The 19,391-nt window shown below is 40.8% G+C and overlaps 1 protein-coding gene and 1 long non-coding RNA gene across 7 annotated transcripts in view; one reads left to right on the top strand and one right to left on the bottom strand.

Moving 5' to 3' along the window:
* Positions 1-13,577, bottom strand: part of LOC128884810 (protein trachealess) — a 172,374-nt gene extending 158,797 nt beyond the window's left edge. The window contains exon 1 of the mRNA XM_054138450.1: positions 11,989-13,577. Coding sequence (XP_053994425.1) covers positions 11,989-12,305 — 317 coding nt within the window. The 5' untranslated portion in view covers positions 12,306-13,577. The remainder of the gene's footprint in view (positions 1-11,988) is intronic.
* The window catches only part of LOC128884817 (uncharacterized), a 107,896-nt gene that overhangs the window by 31,830 nt on the left and 56,675 nt on the right, over positions 1-19,391 (top strand). The gene's annotated exons all lie outside the window — the stretch shown is intronic.

Below are 19,391 nucleotides of genomic sequence, written 5' to 3'. Positions count from 1 at the left end.
CTCGACTGTCAACAATGGTGCTAAATCGTCGATTTAATGATGTATTAAAAACGTTCGCTAATCACTCCAACCTAGTCATTTCGTTAACTCGACAGATCTGAATTAATTAACTGCGTCTTGCCGTCCTGCGCCATGATACGTTATGATTTAATGACGGACACATCGCAAAGACATCGAGTGTTAGCGCGACTGGTCTGTCTGTCAATCTCCAGAGAGACTGGCAGATGATAGTACGTATACATCAAAGATCTGTAATTCATATTGACACTCGAGCACTGAACGACTGACATTATAGTCGCGATCGACGCTGGGATTATGATTTATATTACTTATCTTAATTTCTACGCGCGACACACCACTTGCATAAATAACTACATAACACCGCAAAGAACGTGGTAATTTATTCGAGTAGGCAGTAACTTCGCTAAGATTTATGACGAAATTCTCTATTATGCAATGAACGTTGAACAGCATGAAAATAATATTCGTCTATAATATTATTATATAAAACCTGTAAGCAGTCCGGTATATTTACGAGTCTACTTCAGGAGAGTTTTTATCGTTGTCAAAAGAGTTCATCATATATCCTAACCACCTACAATGAACACGTTACGTCGTATTTATTTTTGTTGAAAATTAATTACGCACTTCGATCTAAAATAATTCAATTTCATTAAAATTCCATCAAACGTACTCTATTTTCTAAACTAAACAAATTGCGTTTGACAAGATACACGTGTCACTCTCAATAATTGTATGTAGGGAGTCATGTTATGTCATGTTAACACAAATATTGATTCCAGTTCGTGTCAAAAGCTAAGATTGAATTATGATCTTTTTCTAAAATAAACAGGTTTAAACGCAGCCGGTCGACTGGGCATAAATATTCCATACACAACCTGTTAACGTGTTTGTTGACGTAACTAAGATATTGAGAGATTAATTAGCAGATATTACCGAATCATTCAAACGAAGCGATGATTTTGCAAATATCTCCTAGCACAACGGATCCAACGTTACGGCGCCCACTCTCGTCATTTATAATGCTGATTAAGCCTTTCGTATTTATCACTTCGCTACCGTTGGCACGTGTGTAACCGGTTCTCGGAGTTTTCAACAAATTTCGTGAAAGCCGTCGCGATCCGATTTCACTGAATCACGACGCGAGGATTAAAAAGATGAGCCAACAACGCGCTTATTAAATTTATGATCGCGTGCGAGTGATATATTTGACGCGTTCGGTCCTTTCTAGATCGCGAGCTCAAGCAACGAAAATAATTAATAGTCAAGACTAAGACAGAACGTGTTAATATTTTTACCGAAGACGAATTATTACTCAAAGTGTTAACCATTGTCGATCGTAATAAGGAAACTGGAAACTTTTTTTATGTCAATTAACACGTTTTAAATTTACTCAAGTTAAAGAAGGCACTAGGTATATAAATTCTTTTATTTTCACGAACAATTATTTAAAATATTTTACTTCTTTACTTAATCGCGAAATTTATTAGGATAATAATTGATAAATATTTGTATCATTGATTCATTTAGCAGTAAAAAGATCGAGCGACTTAGAAATAAAACAAATGATTAACAAATTTCTATCTCACGTGCCATGGAAGTTAATAAAAATCGTGCCTGCGCCGTATCATTACCGGACTTTCACGCTTTAATTGAATCTGAGCTTAGCCGCTGGAATCAGCATGTGCGCTGACAGACAGTAATTCGAGCAAGTCAATTAAACTCTCATTACGCTCTGCTTTTCTTCCAGAGGTATTCAAACGATAAGATCGAGGAATAAAAGAATAGCAAATTCCATTCAATCTGTATTATTTCGAGATACTTAAGTGTCTTAAGAGTCGAAGTTTATTCTTTCAAAAGTTTGATCAAAACGATAGTTTAATCTTCCCAAACTATGTTTCGAAGCTGAGACGAACACATATAAAACACTTTCACACATCGATCGATGCATTTCAATGTTTTTACACCATATCTTGTTGTAATAAAGTTTCCAGTAAAAATGATAATATTCTCATCGAGATAAACAATTTTAATTCTATCGAATAATTTAATTTAATAATAATTTTATTGAATTAAAATGGTAGTCAACTAGTTACTCGTTATTCGTTAAATCAAAATTACCATTTTCTCGACAGAATTAAATATTCCACGATGAATAAATAAAAACTTACCCCTTTCGCCGAATAAACATCCAAATAACAATACATCGCTATTTATTCGTAATCTAATATCGAAATAAAATTCTGACCATCTCTGGATCGGTGTTCGAGAATGTCGATGACGTATATAGCTTCTCGTTCGATGAAGAAATTGATTTTTACAGTCGCAAAGTTCTGCCCGATTAGCGTCGATTAAAGGCAGGCACAAAGCTGATATCAAGCTGAACTTATCGTGCGAACGTTGGCCGCGAAAACTCGTTGTCACAGTAATTGAATAATTTAGCAGGAAGAGAATACGAGGCACGTCTAGCTGCCGTTTTGCCTCTTGCTTAATCGAGTTTATTCAAAAATGTACTGCTTATTACGACGCGGGGCATTTCGACATCCGGCCACGCTTCTGTGTAACATCATTATCGATAAGATCAAAGAAATCCGGTCTGCTCGAGTTTTCAGTGGAAAGTAACCTGTCAAGTCGGTTGGCGCCGTTACACACGTTTCCACGACAATGAAATGCTCGATTTATGTAACTTCGCGGACAAGCTTGAGCTTCGGAAACGTACGAAACAGAGAAATTACCTTTGTTGCGAGTTTTTGAAAAATAAAGATACGCACGGAGTTGCGAAATATCGTGGACATAGAGACTGAATGTACGGTGGAGCATTCCGTATCCATGATGGTTTTGTAATATTAAACTATCGTTTTTTACGTTTCGACTTTTTGTTTTGGAGAATGATTGATTGTATCGGATACAGTTTACAAATGAAATATTTAAAAAAAGAATACGATGTTCCTTAAATAGCGTCTAAAAATATTCTAAAAATTACCTCGAGGTTCGACTTCTGCATTTTCTGTGTATCAGACGACCTTTCTTCACTTTAAGGAGTTCATTATACGTCCGTAAAAATTACGACGCCGTGTTAGACACGTCACCTTAAAGGGCTCGGTCTCTACATTAGGATATTACAATTAACTCTAATGAACCTCATCGTATGTTGACCTACTTACATCTCTCCACCAACACAGCTAAGACGATGATTAACGATCTCGACGGTGTACAGGGAACAGCTTTTCTCACACAATCTTACCAAATTTTGCACTCGTAACGTGAAAGGCAATCTCGTAGATAAATGTAATCTTCGTGTTAAATTAAAGGAAGTTTACATGCGATATATTCGACAAGCAAATCGAGATTTTCATTTGATTTCTCGCCCGTGTTGGGTAAAATAACGAAAGAATAAAAGTTTCCAATATAATCAATTTCAATTAAAACAAACACGTTTTGAATATACATAAATATCGCGACGTGGGGATGAATATTTAAAACTTCTCCCTGTTAACGTTGTTTGTTATATCAAATACTACTAGGACAATAATTCAAGTAATAATGTTCCATAATACACCTATAATAATTAAAAAGAATGAATGATTTCAAAAATCCAACCAGAAAGAACGTTTAAACGCTATTAAACGAATATCATATCTCTCTCAAACAAATCTTCGCTGGTACTTATTATAATTTCTGACCAAGCATTCCAATTTTCGACAAACAAATTCTGAAATTGACTGCTTGTGTAAAACTTTCTGTTGCGAAGTAAAGAAGCGTAAAGATATCGTTGATGCGAGGAACGAAAGAAGAGGCACGATATAAATTCGATTAGATCGATCGTGGATTGACCAGCAGCGATTATCAGGGATGTTTAGTCTAACGCAAACACGATGCGAATTGCATCCGTCAATAAGAGATAAAGGCTCGGGGCCATCTTGAGAGTACCATGATTTTCGAGTGTACTGACAGAAGTACTCGAGGTAAGACACGGCAACAAGTGGTGCTCGACGCACCGCTAAGTCAACATCGTCTGCGTGCACTCTCGTTCTCGTAGATCATGGTTGGGGCTTCCTTTCGCGAGGCAACTTCTGTGACATTATACCTCGAGCACCACTTAAATCTATCCGTCAAACATTCCCGCGAAAGGTATACTAAAAGCAAATGTGGTCAGGACTCTTTCGAGACATTTTAACTCGAATGTAACCGTCGATCTAGAGAGAAGGAAAATAGAAGCGATTACGCGAAAATTATGGGAACCTGTACGACAGAACGTTGCTTGTACTATACATTACACGATCGGAGTATATTTTATGACTGAAAATCATTTTACGAACACGAGCCATAAACGGTTAACCATTAACCTTCGAATCGAATTGTACACTTGCAATTGGTTTGTTTTTAACATTTGCCCGCGTGTATGTTACCATTGCGTGATATTCTTTTGAACAAAAGGTTAAAAAAATGAACGTCAGCTGTCAAAATTGTTCAAATAACAAATACATTGATATCTCTTTAAATTTAATTTGGAAAATCAGGCTTCTAAGGGTTAAGAATCCAACAGACAACGGTTTTTAATTGTCTCACGGCCACACGAATCGATGGAAAATGAATTTCAAGAACTTCGTTGCTATAATGTTTTCAAGCGATTAAGGAACGCGTTTATCCCTTCGATGAAAAGAAGAAGGATGCGATGCCGACGGAGGAGACCGGAGAACAGCTCCACAGTCGTTACTTTGAGCGCTGGGGCTCCCGGATAATTGATAGCGGAATGCTAATAACCTGGACGAGCCGCGGATTATAATAAGTTTCTTGCCTGCCGCTTCTTGCGTCCGTTGCTGTTCTCGCTGTCACGAGCGATCCCTCCGTCAGCTTATCACGCCGATGCTAATTAATCGTCGAGAATCTGGGTGAATAAGGACAAATAGCAGGGAAGTTTTTCATAGCAACCCCTTCACTTTCGATTCGTACCTGCCACAAATCGTTCGATCTCCGTTGAATTTTATTGGACTTCTCAAATCTTGGATCAAAGTTTAACCGATCGTACTTTACGCATTTGAATGATTATTAAACGCAAAAAAAAAAACGATGCATCACATTTACGACACACCGGACAATGTGGTTTAATGGAAAATAAAAATTGTGTCAAGTATACGGTGAGATGTGTTAGCGTGCGACGAATTATGAGGCTTGTGCTCACAAACGTTGTTTTAATTACTGATCTGTATCTGTTGGCAATGAAGAATCGATACATATTTGTGTATTTATCAGTAGATGTTAATCATAGAATAATCATAGAACGTATTAATATTAATTAACATGAATAAAAGCTGGGAATCAAAGTAACACAGAATATGATTGGGAAGAGGAATTATTGCGAAAGTGTTTCATCTACAATTTCACCGCTATACCACACCTAAATTCAGCGATAATAAGAGAATCAAAGAGGCACAATTATTATTTTCCATTAACAAAAGTGTTTCATCGACATATTTACTACTGTATCGCACCTAAATTCATCGAAGGTGCACAATTCAGTCGATCGGTACACATCGGGCAATTCACCCCTACTGTTGCACCGTTCGATAATTTCCAGAGGTCGATACACCTAGCGGACACGATCGACGCGACGATCGATGGCGTCGATCGCGAGATCTAATCGAGATAAACGGCACGAAGCGTCGATTTTGCCCGTTCGCGTTGCTTTTGAGGAAGCCTTTCGAAAAGCAGGAACGTTCCTCTTTGTTAATCGTCGCGCACACGCGTTCGTTGGTACCACCGTGTACTGTAATTATTCACACTCCATAATGCGGTACACGGGCGATATGTAATCCCGTGGCACGGCCTGGAAGGGAAGCGTACGGGCCAGTTCGTGTAATTATACACTTCGCGGACTTAATCTCCTAGGAAATTGTATTAAGATTTTTACGGATTCCCATGCGTTGTGTCGTAAATTCGTTCCCCAGGCGAATGGGAAGCGTGTACGGTCGAATTAGCTTCGGTTGGTTTCAATAGTACCGAATTAATCACTCGCGGTGCACTATTTGCCCGTCGTGTTTTCATTTATGCCTTTTCCCGACCGTTTTCGTTCGTGTGACTTATGAATATTGGTTGAACGGCGATGTTAGGTATCGATAAGGCAATCACGTTCCAGAAGAACAGAGTTAATTCGTGGGTGTGTGCTCGTGGTCTCTTTTAGTTTTTTCTGGGTGAACATTAGATAGGAGAGTTGGTTATGTATGTTCGAGGGAGGACCATGAAATTTCTATATGAGAATTTGTGGAAATTTTTCTTTAATTACCATTTAAAAGCGTGGAAGAAACATTTTTTCGTCTTAGTTTCCTCCTGATTCCTTTTTCTAATTTTATTATACTTTTGAACAAATAGTTTAATATTTCCAGACTCTTTCGGTGGGCATTTTTGTTCATATAGAACTCTGAAGTACAATTTTTGTACATAGTATGTAGTAGATTTTCATTTTCTGACTTTCAAAATTGATGGTCTTAGGATGGTTTTTCTCATTTTTTGTTTATATTTAACATATTCTTTTCTTCGTTTTTCTAACAGCATTTATCTAAAATTTAGAACCATTTATCGTATTAGAAAAGTATTATATTACGAACTATTTTAAGAATCATTAAGAATTGACTTCAAGTCCCTTTAGGCATGCAATGACCAAAAACAAAATTTGATGGATTTCTAACCAATGATTACTTTAATTCATTTGTTCCTCAGTGGAGGTTAAACCTCGTATACGAAATAAGTAATATTCTTAGTTGTAAAGCAACAGTACCATAACATTTCAACTTAAATATGTCAGAGGATTCTTCGCTGAGGCTTTTACAGCGAACCTTGCCTTACAATTAGACTTGCTTGCCAACGGGTAGCCATTTTCCTATGTGTCTAGTCTTCACTCTTCGGTCTTAATAACAGCCATCAAGTGGCTAAACCACACTAAACGCTTAAACGGTCTTCGTAGCGAAAAAAATTCGGATCACCAGTCGTACTTTAGCCATTAGATGCATTGCATCTGGTAGGCGTGCCTGAGACAGAATCCTCTGGAATAGCCTAACCTAAATGTCTTCTAAAGGATCTACGACAAAATGCCAGAATACTGTTCTTACTCTTGTCGCTAAGAATATTTCTTCTCGTTTACTGACCAGCTCTCGCTTGCATACGTATGTTTACATTGCTGTGGAGCGTAAAAATCAGTAAGAGTAAATGAGAAACAGTTAGACCAGAGAGGCACAAATAACTGTAACTTGACAAGTTTCGCTGCAGTACGCAGAACCCTGTCGACTTTTCGGTACAGATGTGAATTTTAAACAAATATATCAGTTCGCTGGGAATGATAAGGCGGAACTTTTTTATATGTACAGTTTATTCGTACGACGTTTACTTTGAGAGATAAAAATTGGAAACTTGGAAGACCTTTTCCTGAAATTTTATTTTTGTAACGAACTTCCATCTTTTCGATGTTTGTTTTGGAAAGTAATCCTATGAATGATCCTATGAACAAACTGTAAATATAAAAAAGTTCAAGGGTTAACTGGTATTCACTAATTGGAAAATATAAGATTGATGAAAGACAGATGCTGTTACACCATTCGACTACGCGAAGTTTACGAATAACGATATAAGTAGAAATAGTCAGCAATAGTCAGACACGTTAGGGAAGTTGACCATACAACATCAAAGTGAGACGGACATTATGTGTATGTCAAAATTGATTTACAAATAAAAATTGCCTTAGTTTGTGTGTATTCGATCGAAGTAGAAAAAAGTTCACTAAACATTTATTCTTCTAGAGTTTAACACCCTTTGCACTCGGATCCATTTAGTCACATAATGTAACTTATGAAGCATGTAGTTTACTTGAGCTTACTTGAGTAAAGATACTCGAGCTTATATGAATCTTTAGACATTGAAGAACATATGTCAAAAATCAAAATTTTATACTGTTCCAATATGTGATAATGTGTGACACGGTTATAGATACGCATTGAGAGTTTCTCTCTCTTAAGTTGCAATCTTAGGCTTCCCTGTTTATGTTTACAAATTGCATTCTTATACAAATGCTCGTTGTCTCTTTTTCAAGGTGTAGACTATTCGCACATTCTTTTCCCATGTAACACAAACTCATATTTGTTATACATCTACATCTTAATACATGCACCATAAGTTTATCCCGTGTAATCAACAATAAAGTTTCCATGGACTTACGATGTCCCCTCAGAAGAGACATCCGAGTGCAAACGGTCGAAGAAATTTCTATTCATTTAATGAAATCGTTTCCCATCCTAAAAACGTCGTGATTAGTCGAGTCCCCGTGTTTGATGCCGCGGTGGACACACGATAAATATTTCGAAGCGATAGGATCGCTCGGCCCGAGATAAACTTGTCCAGTTGAAATTTATTAAACACGCCTGCGCTGTTACGCGCCGCGAAGAAATCTACTTTATAAATATTATACAAGATACGCGTTTTGTTCTACCCGAACAGGTTTACGCGCCCCGAGAGCTGTCAGCGTTGCGTTATCAATGAACCCAGTTACCGTGCCAGTATTTCCCGGCGATTCCTAAAATTTCAAAACGCGAGAAGTAGTTGCATAAACCGTGACAGATCTTTCCACGTCGCTCACGTGTCGTCGACGACTGACCACAAAACGAGTTGCGCGGCAAATTATGGCTCTCGAGTCTGATTTTTTTTAATAACGCGAGGAAAGTCGAAGCCGCGGTTCTCGGATTTTCACCTTTGGGGAGATACGAGATGGCAGAAACGCGGGAGAAATTTATTTGAACTAAAAGAAATCATTCTATGGGAAGCAATTTATTTCTAACCACGCGTGTTTGGATATATAAGTTCATGTATTAGGAATATTTTCTGTATTCTTTGTTATAATAACGGTAATACTAGATTTCGGGCTAAGTAAGGCTCCACCTCGGACGATTTAGTCATTTGGTAACCGCAGTCGGGCCCCGTAATCGAGAAAATGGAACGCGCGCGAGAATATCGTAACGTTGAAGAAAACGAGCGGAAAGTTCTCATCGAAACGCGACGTTTCTGTCATTTTCGTTAGGAGTGTTGTTTGCGCACAGTAAATTCTTCCCGCGTGCCAAATTACATTAAAGCTGGTACGTGTCGAGCATGCTCGCGATATCTCTCTACGATACGCGCGGGCGCGACCGATTTCTCCGAAGAAAACCCTTCGGACGGCGATGCCCGCCCCGTGTTCGCCATAATTTACGGACGAACAAGGGGACATATTATTTGGCATAATGACACCGAAAGTGTACGAAACGTTACATTGAGCGCATCTGTGTTTCGTTAAAACAGCCACGGGGCGAACACGGTCGCGCGTCAAACTGCGTAACCAGCAATCGGTCATTTAATTATTGTCCACTGTCTCATAAATTATTCATTCGTCTACGTTTGCCGATCCAACGGAATTATTTATTGCGCGTGCGTGGTACGGGTAACAAACACCGTCTAATTATTCCTGCAAAAGACCGATATTTCTGCGCAATTTATGGCGATCATCTGCCGCGGAGCCGGCGCGGTTTCCTCGGACGTGGAATCAACACGTACGACGTGTTTCGACGGAACTTGTCCATTATGATAAACGTTAGTTTACGGCCTAGTCGACAGTGCGTGAAGTAATCGATTCTCGAGGGTGACGAACAATTTATCGATACGGACAATAACTGCTAGTTGGGCCTCCTTTAGTGAGAGAATTATCTTTGTTTTGCAAATGTCATCTTTCACCCTTTTTTTTTACCGATGGGACGTAAATTAACGTATTAGTCGAAGTGAACATTAGGAAAATAAAACTTTCTGCAATTATACTTTCCACTGCCCTGTAACGAAAATAATTATATTTGCATTAGACCTAGCCTTTAAATTAATTTCCGTCGATGGTCAATCATTAATAGAATGAATGACTAAAAATATTTTCCAATGTATATTCGTATCACTCATTCGCTGCCAGGGAAATTTAAAGCGTTTTGCCTTGGACGCCAAGCTTTAATGCAGACGTGTAATCTATGTTATTATTTTGATAATAAAAAGTGGTATTAAATTTGTTGTTTAAAAAAGAAAATTTACGATCCTCTTTTGCAATAACTCGTAACTCAAAAAGCTATAAACTTATCCCTTGGGTAATTGCGATAAATTTAAACTACGAGACATCTCGTAGTTGGCAGCGAATGGGTTAATGATAAGAGCAACGCGCCGGTAGGACAGCAAATAAAAATATGACAGATTTATCCACATCGAGAAAATCCACCGACCATAAAGTTTCAGTGAAACGTCGATGAACTCGTTGGTCTAATAGAAACCACGAGACAGCCCGGTATTTAAGCAAGATGTTTGCTCGAAATGGGTAAACATGGGAGTATTCGTTTAGCAGAGAAATATTTACAGGGTAAATCCCCAAACCCAACACTGCCTACCTATGCACTTATCCACGCACCTAATCTGACACGGAAACAACGGAACTAAACTGTAAAAGGGCCAACGTCGGTGTTTGCTTCTCTTAAATGAACGCTTCTTTCGTTTGCTTGTGAGGTTCGGGGTAGAGCCGTACCATTTTAAATCCTCTCTGGACACACAGCAATTAAGACGTTTTCTGTGTTTAAAAACAGTACACGAGAAATCATTTATAAACATTTCCATGGTACTTAAAATATAATCGAAATTTCCTAATAATTATCTGAGTAGTTGCAAAGCACTGATTTAGGAGTAGGAAGAACCAGCTCGATAGTGATTTACTGAAAGACATATTCTTTGCATCTTTATGTTCATTAAGGGTTATGATGTAACTATCATAGAATACGACAAACAAGAAGCACGCGCTACCCATGGAAATCGATTCAGACTAATTTATAGCGGAGGAAAGTTTCCTCTATCTATATCTGACATCGAATTAAAGGGTGAAATAAAGCACTTTCAAAAGATAATGAATCGTGCAGGGTTATCTTCTTCTATTCCGAAAGTTCGAAAGATTGATACAATTCAGAGTATTTGATTGTTGATTGTTTGAGTAAATACTTATCAAAGAACCTAGCCACATATGTGGATATTTAAGGGTAATATAATTACGTTAGAAGCAAGTTTCTTCGTATATTTCAAAATCAAACCTTCAACGTGATACTATTGACCAATTATAGCTCATTTTGCACTCGTTACAATACTCAGATTCCCTTGATATACCTTTACATATACCCTACATATACCTTTGTAATTTATCACGCGATGTTAATGTTTAAGTTAACGAAGTTGCGTACTACGTTTCAGCTACGTACTTAATCAGATCAGAAAAAGATGCTGAAAGGAGTTAGAAGGAATTCAAGAAAATTCTACCTACATGCTCATAAATTGCGTTTTTCTTTTTAGTAATCTTGCTCATTTGTGTGCTATAATATTTCGATCTTTAAATCTTCTTCGAAAATGCTGATCACTAAACCTCAATTCTATGTATACAAAAGCATCTATCGATGGAGCATTGATGTGCATTGATGCACATATGCATTTTTCTTTGCTATTTTATTACACAACAGCATAGACAACAACGTACGCACTGTTCCTATCGGAAGTAAGACATCTACGTTATAAAAAAGGTCACAGCACCATCGAAGATAGTTATTTTTGCGCCAAATCTGACAGATGTCATCAGAATTCTTGCGGTAGAGTGTTATTCGTGTTTGCTCCGATATGAAACATTGCGCGGCAATTATACCCTCGCATGTAACCCTGTTTTGTGCCTTAGCTACGCCACGGGCTTAGGCAAAGGTATGGCTACCTTTTAAGCATTTTATGCTTAAACCTGAAGAATCGTTCAAATAACTGCTTCGTCACGATTCTAATTATTACTTACTAATTTACCAAATCCTCCAAATATAAATTTGATTTCACGAGTCTTTCTCCAGGCCCACTTCGAATCAAGTTTTGAACAGTTGTAAGGGAGAGAAGGTTCGTCCCACTAACCTGTAGTAAGTAAATCCCTGATGAACGTGAAGGTCCATAGGCATGGCAGGGTGCGTGGGCCCGTGATGTGCCGGCGCGGGGGCGTACTCACCCCCCGCTGACAAGGCAGGCTGCATCATGCCCGCCGCGGCAGCAGCATGGTGGCCGGCGAGCATCGCCCCCCAGTGGAAACCCGGTGCACCAGGCATAGCCGACGGATGTTCCAGTTCCAGGCCGCGGTGGCTCGTCGCGGGTAAAACTCCGCTTCCTGCGGATCCACCGGCGATACCAGCGGCTCCACCAGCACCGCTTCCGGCGACACCGCCGCCGCGGTGCATCAGCCAGCCCTCCACCACGAACGTCGATGCTGTCCGTTCGTTGAAACACTATACTCTCGAGCACTGTATGAAAAACCGGCACACTACGCGACAACAACAACAACAACAACAACAACAACAATAACAACACTTCCGGTCTTACATGGAGGCCGTCACCGTGCGTCCCGGGCGCCGCGAGCCTCTATTCCCCAGATGACGGTGACTGACGGAACGCGCGCACCATAGAATCCACTATTGCCCTCCGCGAACATGAACCAATCACGTTACCTCCAGCCCCCCCGAAATCGAATTCTTCGCCACATCAACAAACCGGCAGTCGTCACACGTGTACTTTCACGTCACATCTACCCAGGAATCGGTCACCAAATGTTTAATACCACGAGGCGACTAATCCAACGCCCGAACGACTTCCTCGACGTCTCGCGACCACCTGACGGCCGTAATCCCCCGGTCGAGAATCACTTGACACACTGTCGGCACATGTTCGACGGTCCAGGGGCTACGCGAGCCCGGCGGCCTCTCCTGGAGCCTGCCACCGGCCCCGGGACACGGCTCACCGGACACCCTCGCGGTGCTAATCGCGCGCAGGCACGGCCAGTTGCTGCTACGACGACAGCGCTGCCTAACCTGGTGCGCGTGTACGTCGCCGGCGCGGTCCACGCCGCGGATGGTCACGGTTCACGCGGGGGAGACAGGTGTTCCTGTAGCTGCCTCTCGCGAGCCGCTGCAGCTGGACGGACCCGGAGAGTGCCGCAGCCTTTGGCTCGGCCATGAATGACGCGACGCTCTTCGAGCTACTTCGCGGAGGCGGGGCCTGCTCGCGCCCACGTGACACCTACCGCCTCCATCCTCTCCCTCTTCATCCACTGCCGCCGCCGTAAGCCGGCCGTCCTACCTAACCGCGATCCGCGATCCCTCTCCCTCCTCTTGCCTCCCCCTCTGCCGACGGGCTGCCACCACCACCGGGAGCAGACCACCACCGACGCTCGACACCGACGCCGACGACGTCGCGACGCACCGTCGATACCGACAGCTTCAACCGAAACTTGCAACCGAGGTTACTCCCTGGCTCTTCTCAAACCTGGATCAACCTGGATCAACCTGGATCATTCTCAAATTTCGAACGAGTTGCACGAATCAAAGAGGAAGGGTTGTAGGAAGGGTTGACGTTTGGCTTTTGGTATAGGTTGGATCGCTTTCGGTTATTTTTTCGGATACTCTGGCTTCGAGGAACTTGAAGATGTAGGTAGCTGTAGAGGGTAAAGGTCGATTCAGACTATACGACACGGACCGTCACGTTCCGGCAACGACACGTACCGGCACCGACGCGACAAAACATTCAAACACGCGTTTCAAGGTCTATTTACACGTATCCGTAACGTGTCAGTTCCGTGTCCGTTCAGTTCCGTAATGTTCCATCAGTGTCAGTGATTTGAAATATTCTTCCGTTGTTTTTGAACGGGCATGTTCACGCACGTCCGACACCGCTCCGTGACGTTATTGATACGGTACGGATACGGAACTGACACGTTACGGATATGTGTAAATAGACCCTTTAATGGAACTAATCACGCTATTCCCGTTGACGAAACGTTCAGGTCGGTGTCTGTTAAGTGTGAATAGTTCCATTAAAACGTGTGTTTTAATGTTTGTCGTGTCGTTGCCGGAACGTGTCGTATAAGGTCTGAATCGACCTTAAGTCGTGGACTATCGTGTTAGTCTGCGAGTTTAACCCTTTGCGGTCCTATGTCGAGTGCGACTCGACATCGCATTTCGTTTTGGCTTCTGGCACGTCCTATCAAGTTTCATCCGCCTATATCTTCAAAAATTTTACAATTTTATTTTATTTTATTTTATATATCTACCAATTCATATATACGTTACGTTACTAAGGTCATAAATGTTTTCCAAAGTAAACGCTAACAAGCGAATAAGCTGATACCACTTGCGAATTCAACGCGGACCTGCTAGAACGAAACGGTGAAGAGCGCTCGGTCCGCAAAGGGTTAAGTGCAGAATTTAGATTTGAAACGATGGCTAGGTGTACGACATACTCTCTCGCGTCCTATGGGTTCACGCTTCAAGAGTTTTAGTTAGATTACTCAACTACGTCGAGGTATGGAATATTTCTATGCTTGGAATATCGCTTGCGTAATCTGCTCCGATTGCAAGGATCAAACGTGAATGTTTGTAATTTTACTTTGCTCCAACGATTAAAAGGTATTTAGTATATTATAGTTTCAGCAAACGTCGAGGTCATCCCTAGACGTGGGAAACTCGCGTGTCGAGCGACGTGTTAATTGACATTCGCAGTCACTGACGTAATTTCACGTCTTTCGTTTGCATAAAATAGAGGTCGTTGTCTCTCTAATGCAACTATAGGAGTATAAATAGATCGCGAGGGATGTTTTTGAACGATTGAGACGTAAACGTAACTAAAGAATTTTTAAGTTCGTAGCTGATTGTATCCAATCACAAGATATCATATTTTTAAACTTAGAATATCATGCAGAAACATTCTCTTTAGAGTAAAGAGTTAGACTAAATCATTTTCAGATCGATGGTTAGTTGAATCTTAGAACAACATTTCCTGAGACTCGTTCCGTCTTCAACTTGACCGACACGTTGTCTGTTGTAGCATACTTCTATTTTACAAAGTTACATGTAAAAGCGAATACGTCCGTCAATTTTCAAACGAATAATTTCCATTTTTAGCAGCGTTATTATCAATCAATCGCAGTCTGAGTGAATCTCGTCACTGACTGCTAGTTCTTGACACGTGTAACGAAAAATTCGCCACAGAAAGAAATAGCCTTAAGAAAGAAAAATATGATTCAACGCGGACCTGCTAGAACGAAACGGTGAAGAGCGCTCGGTCCGCAAAGGGTTAAGTGCAGAATTTAGATTTGAAACGATGGCTAGGAATGGAATTACCTTTCATTCGTTACCTTTTAATGTTACAAGTGACACACAGGGAACAGAGTTTGCAAGACCGTCGTCGTCTTCGGGCTTTTTTGAAAAGGCAGAGTTGTAGATATCTAGTGCTTTATCATCGTACGTCGAATTCGCGAGGCGGAGGAACCGCCTCCGATTACGTGGCGCGGAATGAGAGTGCACGTCGCCACCCCCGCGAATCGACCGTGGCGTAGACGCAAGCTTGTTCTGACGTAACACTTGTTGAGTCGATTCACCCCCGCGCGGTCGACCTCGTCCCTTGGTGGACATTTCGCGAACGACCACGGGATGCGCGAAGGAATTTCTGTTATCAGCCTGAACCTGTTCATACGCGGGCCAACTTTCCAGCCGCGTACGATTCTTGCCCATCCTGTGTCCTTTCCTGACGTTCGTGATCAATCCCCCAGACACAGCTCGAGGATGGAACGATAACGAGAAATTTCACGTGGCTAAATAGAAAAACGTAGCGAATTACTTTCGATAACTTGACGCGACACGAAACTTCAATGTTGATTGTTGGAAATTGCACGTTTATGTAACGTTTTAAGGGTTCAAGGATCTTCTTTTACGGACCACCAGTACCAGCCACGGTTCCTCGATCTTGTCAATCTGCAAATCTAAATCCAATTTCACTTTACACGTTACACTTTACAAGTTTGCAGCCATTAGCTCGATATTACTCGCGACGAAGGATTGTTCGTCACGAATAATACCGATTACCAGGTCTCGCGACGCGGAGGTCGCTGCGTCTGGAGACCCGGAGATGGAAGGAATCAAACTCCTTTCGATCTCCCTCTACATAGAGTATACATACATAGATGCATACTCTACATAGAGTCTACATAGAGTCTACATAGAGTCGACGAACTTAATACCAAGTACGAAACGATGAAAATCAAAGGAAAACAAAAACATTCCCTTCGATTTTCAAAGTCTAAGCCTGACTCTGTCAAATAATTATTTGAGCCAAGAGGGTGAAGCTAAATTGATATCTCGTTTTATTAGACTTAATTCATATAGCGTGCTTTGAACGAGCTCTTCATTACACGGAACATAAACCATCTATTTAATATGCTATTTACAATCATTTCTCTGGTCACTATTAATCACAAATTAGAGAAAGACGCACATGGTGCGACATTTATTCGAACAGATTAAGAAACTCTGTCCAGCGAAGAGTCTCTGTCAGAACATCCGCATATATCTTCCTCAAAACAGCGTGATTCCATCCAGTCGTATTCTACATCCAACCCTCCAAAAACATCCCGAACACACATCCCGTTTATCCTGGTGCTGTCTTTTACGAGCGTTCTCGCGATAGGGATTCGCGGGAGCCGAATCATTACTTCTAATCAGTGATTCAGGTACGCGAATGGAAAATAAAAACGGAAGCCTGGCGCGAGGGTTAAATCACCCCCGCGCCGGCAAGCTTGGTTGTAACCGGGCTGCTACAATAAAAAATTTAATCAAAATGCCCTCTTGGTAATTTACAGCCCGCCCAGTCTTCAACCCTTTGGGTGGCGAAGCCGAGGAAGGAGGAAGACAGGGGGGTTTGAGGGGCGGACGGATCCTGCTTACTTAAGCGGAGGGTCCCGTGCGACGATAGAGAGGAAAAGAACCCCGTAGGAGTCATAGAGGAGCGGCGACACAGCCCATTTGCTCGCTTGGGGGTCGTCCCCGTAAAAAATAATACTTCTTGTCTTCGCTCATTTGCCACTGTTAAGCCAGCGTCGACGGCGGTCGCGTCACTCGCGCTCTTACCTTCTTCCTCTTCACCTCGTAAATTACAAATTAGAGCCGCCGACTTGGCTGTTTAACTGTTCGAGGAGGGCTGGAGGTTCGGGCACGTTGCAGAGAGCACTGACGCTGGGCGAAATGTATTCCGGAACCTCTGATGAATTCGCCCACGGGGTATTCGACCATGGGGTTATTTATATTTGAGGTTGTTCGTGAAAGTTGCTCTGTTCTGTGACGGACATTGCGTGGAGACGTTTTCAGATGGTCGTTTATTTTTGTTTAAGGCGGTAGCTTAGTCTAGAATTTTCCAAATATCAATTCATTCGTCCGTTTTATTAAAGTGCAGACCTTTAAGAATATATCTGCCAAAGGATTTTGCTGAATGCCAAGGCTATTGTATTATAATTTCCATTTCTGGAATATCGTACATTTCTAAGAGGAACTTGTACGCGTTGGACAAAATATCGGTAATGTGTTATATCAATTTCTAAACTATACGTTAGTTTCATTTTATATTTATATTGGGCCCGACAAATCAAAGAACATCCAACACAATTTGATACTTTATCGATTTCTAGTAAAGAGATTACATGGAGAGGGTGGGAGAGGGGAGGGAGGGTTATATACATACATTAGATCGTTGGTAATTCGCTAACACCAAACATTCGCAATCCAAACATTCCGACATTCACGAAGAACATTCTACGAAACGTAATCGAATTGCTCAAACGGTACCTAAATTACCGAGGCGCCGATTACACCTAACTGTTATTTTCCTGTCGGCAATTAAGAGAAAAAAGCTAGCTGGAAAGTATCATTCGAGACGATTACGCGAGCATCTATGCAATCGAGGCTGAGACCGTTCCCGTACTGCGCGAAACTATATTACAGTGGTGGCCAAACGTTGTCATACCAGTAGCTACAGTTTATTCTATTCATACGTAATTATATGTGCATATGCATGCCAACTAAAATGTTCGTAATCCGTTTTCATTTCTTGGTTACTTAGTTCTTGCAAACAGTAATAGTTGTTTAATATTTTAATAATTTAATAATTGTTTAATATCGGTTCATACTATTTATTTTTTATATCAGTTCTATATATATTCAATAATTCATTAGAATTAGAAATGTTGAATTGAACATTGAATTTCAATACGTACATACACGACGAGTTTCTATTTCTTTCTTCCTAAAACAACAAAAGTACTACTACAATTTCGAAGCAATAAAACAGGAATATATACAGTATATTATGTATTTTATGATCCCTACTGTATACATTTTCTTATTTTATTGCTATATATATTTTTTTTTTTACTTTACAAACATGTATGTGTGATTTTGTAAAAAAAAAAAAAAAATAGCTATGTAGTATATCATATACACATGGTTAACATGTGCGTATATAGTACATACCGAGTGTATAAAACGAAATAGTGTAATTAGCGAGCCCGTTAGAGACAGATACGACCTGCGAGACGCAGTTTGGCCACCATTCCGTACATTAGAACGTTCTCTGACCACGTTAATGCCGGAACGTACGTACGTAATCCCGTTTCGGAATTGCAACGTGTTACTCGTCGCATGATTAAAGGGCATATCTATGCACGTCGGATTAAAGACCGCGCAGTCGCAGTAATAATTTATTTACAGCTCCGACTTACGATATCCTGAAACCATTAAGTAGATTCTCAGAGAAAAGTTTGGCCGCGGCTGGCCTACCTGAGGTACAGGTGTGAGTCGTAATAACATGGCGGGTGCGCCCTTTAACCTCTAATATCCCTACCTTCGCACTGACTTCACTAAGGCCGCCACAATCGGGCGCAGGTACACCGCAATCATCCTACCTCTGTATCAATCGCCTCACTGGATTATTATTGCGGATACACTTAGCATTGCGCTTTCTCTCTTTCTCTTTCTCTCTCTCTCACTCTCTTAAATTTTTTGGCAGCGAACGCGAACTACATACTATACGAGACTTTCGCAAATAATTTCAACTTTATCAATGTGTTTGAAAATATCACTTACCTGGCATCTTCTTAATTAGAATATTGTCCATCGAACATGTTCCAAAACAAACAAAGTTGGATCACTACTGCACTCTAGTTTTCCTTATTTAAAATGAAAATATATTATACTGATTATCGTTTACGATTCAATGATCAATCTGTGCAGAATAAAAATTAATTTTGATAATACTAATAAACGGTTCGATTAAGACTGCCAAATTTGCGTTCTTTGTTACGCAAGAATTTCTACCATTGATCATTAGAATTTTTGTAAAAGCGTCCAGCATTTTCAAACTTGTTAGCAGTGGTGCGCCTTTAAATATCTCAAAATCGGTCTACGAGCTCTGAAACGCAGAAAATTAGGATCAGAGGGGCGTTATCA

This window comes from Hylaeus volcanicus, chromosome 2 (assembly GCF_026283585.1).
Source record: "Hylaeus volcanicus isolate JK05 chromosome 2, UHH_iyHylVolc1.0_haploid, whole genome shotgun sequence".
NCBI lineage: Eukaryota > Metazoa > Arthropoda > Insecta > Hymenoptera > Colletidae > Hylaeus > Hylaeus volcanicus.
Note: the sequence above shows the minus strand (reverse complement) of the source record. Positions and strands in the feature narration are given on the sequence as shown.